This window comes from Papilio polytes, unplaced genomic scaffold, assembly GCF_000836215.1.
Source record: "Papilio polytes unplaced genomic scaffold, Ppol_1.0 DF821400.1, whole genome shotgun sequence".
Taxonomy (NCBI): Eukaryota; Metazoa; Arthropoda; class Insecta; order Lepidoptera; family Papilionidae; genus Papilio; species Papilio polytes.
Genome location: NW_013527804.1, coordinates 441,361 through 447,945, shown reverse-complemented (window position 1 = coordinate 447,945; position 6,585 = coordinate 441,361). Strand labels below are relative to the sequence as shown.

Genomic DNA, 6,585 nt, shown 5'->3' with positions numbered 1-6,585 from the left:
ATACAAAGCACATTCAAGCAAAAAAAAGAGACATTGCAAACATCAGATAAAGTTGTCTATGGAGCAACTGGATCCAGCCCAATGTGCGCCGCTCGTTTGCCCCCTTTTACTATAAAAAAAAAGTCAATGTTCGAATTTTGAAAATCACGTTACTATCAACGGTTTAATAAATACAACGTTTATTATCATCGAAACATCAAACTGTAAGAGATATATTGAAACAATCATTAAAAAGCAATTGGAATCTATTCCAAGTACATTTATTTATATTCTTCTATGTAGTTTTTGTTGATAGCTATATTTGATCCAATAGCTCGAACGGATTATCTTATAAGCCGCTTGCTTGGTTTGTATGGCCACCAACATTGTTATAGCGTTTTATGATGACGTTGTTTTCGAGTGTAGCTTGTTTGTTGTTTGCGCAAAACACTTTTGTGTACAAAATACTCTACGCTCCTACGTAATATTTTTGACAGAAAGAAAATAAATATGTAACTTCCTGATCAGACAAGATCAGATTAAAAGCAGCTTAAATAACTCACACCCATAACTCATAAGGGTAGTCAGGGATTTTTATTTGGCTAAACCCGAAACTTCAACTTTTACTTATTACTATTTCTTTATCCATTCGTTGATTTGCATTTTTTTTTGATGATTCAATTTTATTTTAACGATTTGTTAAAACCGTTAGTTGCTGCTAATTGGCTGTAAGTTTTAAACCATTGTATATCATTTAAATTAAAAAAAACTGCTGCCAACTGTCAACTGTCACTGTCAAATTTACATTGTTTTGAAATTGAAAACGGTTGATCCGTAATGTTTCAAAACTTTGAAAACAATTAACCCAAATAGTGTAAAAAAGATTTATAATAATCTTTAAAAGAAAGTTTATCTCTCCATCATAATGGATGTTCAAAGAAACCCTCTGAAGATTTACATACAAGATATTTTCCGCGCGAAAAATACTATCGAAAACAAATACATTTATGAACTGTTCGGAATGAAGTTCAAAAACATCATGATTCAAGGTGTTGTTACGGATTCTTATAACAAAACAAGTAAATCGATTAATTTAGAAATCAGTGACGCAACAGGTTCCGTTAAAGTTTATTATGACTGTTCCAAAAGTAATAATAACCTAAAAAACGATACAATAAAAGATTTAAGTATCGAAATATCAAAATCGTACGCTTTTAATAATGATAACTCTACAATATTATCTTCTATGTTTAATTTGATATCAGAAAAGACAGAAAATGTATTGAATATCGTCAGAGGAGATTATATTTGCATAGTGGGTGACATTTTTGTGGATGATGTTGGAAACAGAGTAGTCTCTGCATTTAATTGTAAGCACGCGTCAATAGAAAGAGATCTTGTATGGATGGAGGAACTTAGATATATTTATGACAAATTTTACCTTTGGAACAAAATACCAGAAGAACCAAAGCCTTTAGAAAACAGTTGATAAGATTGTTTATACTAATTATAAACATGCTTTGAAATATGTATTAAAGCTAGAGACATGATCAAGAAGGGTTGAGAAATGAGATGATAGATTAACCTGGAATCTGGACCTCACAAGAGTAGAATAAATGTGGCAATATGATTTACTATTTCATATGATTGAAAATAATAGTAATATTTATGTAACTAAGTGCTTGTCCAAATTGTAAATTGTCTGATAACAATCTAATGTGTAAAATATGTGATGGAAATATCAGAATTTGTTCCTTAATCTGACAGTGGTCATTTTTAAACTATCTGAGGATAAGCTTCATCCCTGAGGTGTCCGGTTCCCGAGGGATATGTAGCTTTTTGTTATTTATATAGTCAGTATGTTTTCTAATACCACACGGACGAAGTTGCGGACAACAGCTAGTTTAAATATTCTTTTAAACTAGCTGTTATTATGTTAATTAAATATTCTTTTGTATCAAGTTATTTTGTAAATCTCCATATTATTAGTATCCCTTAATTAAATTTTAAAATCATTTTGCAGATGCACAAATACCTGAAAATATATTGTTCATTTTAATTATAAATACAGTGTTTGCATAGTATTACAATAAACAAAACTTTCTAAGAATATTAAAAAATGTTATATAACTGAATGGTTCTTTGTTTGATAAGATTCATTTTCTTATTTCTAAATAAATCGATTTTTTAAAGTCAAATATTTCGATTTTATGCAGATATTGCTCTTTGATTTGACTTAAATACAAGTAAAAGTTATTTAAAATGTTATGTCGGAAACAAAATTTTATTCAGTAACATATTTTACTGTAAACCACTGAAAACTAGTATAAAACGTAAATAAATCGATACAATCGATGCTTCAAATCTTGACAGTTAATCTACATATCAACACTGGCATTCTGGCATCCCTAGCAGTGACATAAATAAACGACAGTTGACATTTGACATTGACATAATCATATCGGATGTTGACTTTTGCTCGATTGAACTTTAATTATTTTAAGAATTTCAAGCCCATCGACACATTAATACACAGGTAATTTTTTTACGAAAACTTTATTAGCATTTCCGTATTAATTTCTACATTGCTAAATAAAGAGTAACATTTTTAGTAATTGTAAAATTATCGAATAATTTTCAGAACCATGTCTGGTCAAGGAATATCTCCTCAGGAAGTGGAATCATTATGTCAAACTCCACATCCTTCTACCAAGGTCAGTGATTAAAAAAAAACTAAACAATCGATTATAAGACGTAATGTAAGTTTATAAAGTTCATATTTCTTTAATACTCCTTTTTGCAGTTTCATAAGATTAAAATGTAGACGCTTTATCGTATTTATCTATAGAATTAAAACAATTTCCTATTTTTATCGCAATAGAATGATTTAGAATTGTCATATTGGATTTTGATAAGTTTAAAATAACCTATTATTCTGTACTTTTAAATTACAGTTTTTTTTAAGGCAAATAAATAGGAACATAGCTTAGTTGTTTTAAAGTAAATTATCAGTTTTTTTAAATATATGATACCAAAACAATCTTCTTTATCAAATTCCTTGACCTTCTTATCAGAACTATTCTATGAGAAAAAAATTATATGTAGCAATTATTGACGGTTAATTTTTTAATACTGAATATGTGAATTTATACAATATGTTAAATTTAACAGTTTATCTTTTATATAATAAATCCAGTTTACAAACTCCTTAAAACATGACAATATATAAAGTTATATAAAATGCATAAACTTTACATATTAAACCATAACATCACCAAATTATATAGATAAGTGAAAAAGGTGTGAATTCAGATATGACAGCTAAAAGCCATTTTTTTTTATTATCACAAGATGGCAATAAAGCAAGCGGTCACCTGAATCTGTCAAAGTAGCGAAGCGACTGGTGCCTATAGACATCCTCATAAGAAAAAGGGTCGGAAATAAAAGGGACTAAACTTGATCCCCACAATACTGTGCCTACCCTCAATTAGCAAAAGGATAGTATACTAATGACTTAAATGTATTTATTACAGGACTTTATGTTCCAACAAACGATGTATCGTGTAAAGGATCCGAGGAAATCCATCCCATTTTACACAGGAGTGCTTGGAATGACTTTGTTAAAACAACTACATTTCCCTGAGATGAAATTCTCTCTATTCTTCATGGGGTATGAGAACCCGGCTGAAGTGCCTAAGGACGACAAAGCTAGGACAACCTGGGCTATGACGAGGAAAGCTACGCTGGAGCTAACATAGTAAGATATAATCAAACATATATGTTACTTAAGTCAGTTTTATTTACTTCTCACTTATATGCGAAAACTTAGATGGATGATTGTTAGAAAATAGTTCCAGAACAGACCCTGATAAAATTTGACACAGCAATAGGACATAGTCAATTTCTTTTTTTAATTTCGCGCAGTCTATGTTGTAGAGAAAAGCTGGTTTTTATATATTTACTTACCTGTTGTCCGTAACGTCGTCAGCAAGGCATAAAAAAACACAAAAATTATGTATCTACTAACCTATATGTTACTCCAGACTTTTTTCTATGTCAATGCCAAATTTTAATAAGGCATGAATCATTGCAATTGAGTAAACATGAAAAAACAAAATTAATGTATCTCGGGACACTATTGGTGGAGTTTAAATTATCTGTCCTCCACAGTATCTACATTTATGCCAAATTTCATTGAAAACATTTCGTCAGTAGGCAAAAAACCCTAACAAACCATCCATCTAAACTATCACATTTTTAACTTATTAAAACTTTCGTGAGACATTATACTACATAATTATTTGTTAGTAAATCTTAAAGCTGTTAATTTAGTTAGAACATCTATGTATGGATGAAAATATGTATTTCAGTAACTGGGGCACAGAAAGTGATGACTCTTGTTACCATAACGGCAACTCTGATCCTCGAGGGTTCGGACACATTGGTATCCTGGTGCCTGATGTTGATGAAGCCTGTGCCAGGTAACATACTTATTTTACAATACTATCTAATTCTTGCGACTTCGCCCGCGTGAAATTAAAAAATATAGCCTATGTTACTCACAAATAAATTACCTTTCTAACTGTGAAAGAATTTTTGGAATCGGCCCAGTAGTTTTTACGTGATTCAAATACATACAAAAACCCGAAAATGTAAATCTATTTTCTTTATATTAGTACTAGCTGTGTATTAAAAAAAAAACAAAAGTAAGTAGCCTATGTCTTCTTCCATGCTCTGCTCTACATCTATGCCAAATTTCATCCAGATCCGTTCAGCCGTTTAGGTTACGATGGATGGATGGATGGATGGATGGATGGATGGATGGATGGATGGATGGATGGATGAATGAATGGATGGATGAATGTTTGTTAGAGTTTGCAGCCCAAACGGCTGAACGGAGTCGATGAAATTTGGTATAGATGTAGAGGATAGTCTGGAAGAACAGATAGACTACTCACTTTTGATTTTTTTAATTCCACGCGGACGGAGTCGCGGTCGAAAGCCCGTTTTCTAATGATTAATGAAAAGCCTTACACTTACGACACGCTTTAGGCTAAATATTTTCACGCTATTAAACTTAAGGGGTAAAAAATTGGAAAAATACCTTAATGTGGGAAAGGGACAAGAAACTACAAACAGCCAACATTAAGAAAGCAAGGTTGTCATAGTTACGGTTATTGTTATCCAATATCAAAGGCTTTTGTTGTCATTTGTGGATTTGCAACTGAAAATTTCATAATTATTTGAACTAATATAAACAAGAAAGATTTGTATTTTTGTATATATTGAAATAACTCAAAAAATACTGGGCCGATTTTAAAAATTCTTCCACCATTAAAAAGGTATAATAGTAACAAAGGCGGTGTTTTTTATTATTTTTTTAATGTGAACATACAAACAGTAATTCTAAATTTATTTATTTCAGATTTGAACAGCAAGGTGTGAAGTTCATCAAACGACCTCAAGATGGTAAGATGAAGGGCCTCGCTTTCATTCAGGACCCCGATGGCTACTGGATTGAGATATTCAAGGCCGATGTGGTATAAAACACTTAAGTTAACTTAAGTAAAGCAAGGCTATAAATATGAACAACTTAAAGGCTAGTAACATTTTAATTATTTTTTAAAATAACAGTTCAATACATGGTAGAGTAAAGTGAACAAAAGTTTTTATAGTGTTTAAAATTGACAATTTTGAATTGACAGTTTGTCAAGTTGTCAAATTCTTGTTAAATAGTTACTTTTAATTTGAAAATTATTCAGAAAGGAGAAAGAAAATTTGCTTGGAAAATGTATTTAAAGGTATTTCTAAAAGTAAATCTGAAATATTGAAGTTTCAATAGTTTTGTGTTAGTGTTGCTATATAAAAGGCGATAGTGGCGCCCTCACTTTCTTAGTTTCTTAATCAGTTTGAATTGTTAAATAATTATTATTAAATATGTTTTTTACTTGTATTTAAATATTAGAGTAGTTGAAGATTTAAAATAAATCTAAAACTAGTTTCTAGTTATTCTAATCTGTTGATGTAAATTATTTATTTTTTCATTAGTAACAATAATCAATTTTTATTTCACTTGAAGTGGAATTAGCTTAGTTTAGATACTAGCCCTTGGTTCTTTCTTAAAATTTTCTTTGTAATAATTTAGACATCATCATCACCAGCTCACTATACGTCCCCACCGAGGGGCTCGGAGCCTACCCTAAGTAAGGGTGACTAGGGCATAGTCAACCACGCTGTACTGCGGGTTGGTTGACTTCACACATATCTTTGAATTTCTTCACCGATATGTGCATCACGATGTTTTCCTTCACCGTAAGAACGTCGGGTAAATTATGTACATATGAAAATTCGGAAAATCGAAAATCACATTGGTACAGCGGGATTCGAACCCAAGACCTGTAGATTACAAGTCAAGTGTTTAAACCACTGAGCCACCGACGCTTATAATTTAATCAGTGCTCTGCAATAGTTAATTTACAAATTTTGTAACTTTCTATTATAAGTATATTAAAATGTCCTTTAAGAAATGTGATTTTATTATAATCAAAGATTTGATTTTATAATTTGTTAAACTGAGTGCAATTTGTATAGAAATATGAATAAATA

The 6,585-nt window shown here is 30.8% G+C and overlaps 2 protein-coding genes across 2 annotated transcripts; both read left to right on the top strand.

Annotated features, from left to right (window-relative positions):
• Window positions 1–94: 94 nt before the first annotated feature.
• On the top strand, window positions 95–1,822 carry LOC106108810. Its single transcript, XM_013290086.1, has one exon. It carries the CDS (start codon window positions 905–907, stop codon window positions 1,466–1,468), a length of 564 nt encoding a protein of 187 aa, XP_013145540.1. The 5' UTR covers window positions 95–904; the 3' UTR covers window positions 1,469–1,822.
• A 583-nt stretch (window positions 1,823–2,405) lies between these two features.
• LOC106108789 (lactoylglutathione lyase) lies at window positions 2,406–6,171 on the top strand. Its single transcript, XM_013290060.1, has 5 exons — window positions 2,406–2,515; window positions 2,621–2,693; window positions 3,513–3,736; window positions 4,350–4,460; window positions 5,405–6,171. Exons 1-5 carry the CDS (start codon window positions 2,445–2,447, stop codon window positions 5,523–5,525), a joined length of 600 nt encoding a protein of 199 aa, XP_013145514.1. The 5' UTR covers window positions 2,406–2,444; the 3' UTR covers window positions 5,526–6,171.
• Window positions 6,172–6,585: the final 414 nt, after the last annotated feature.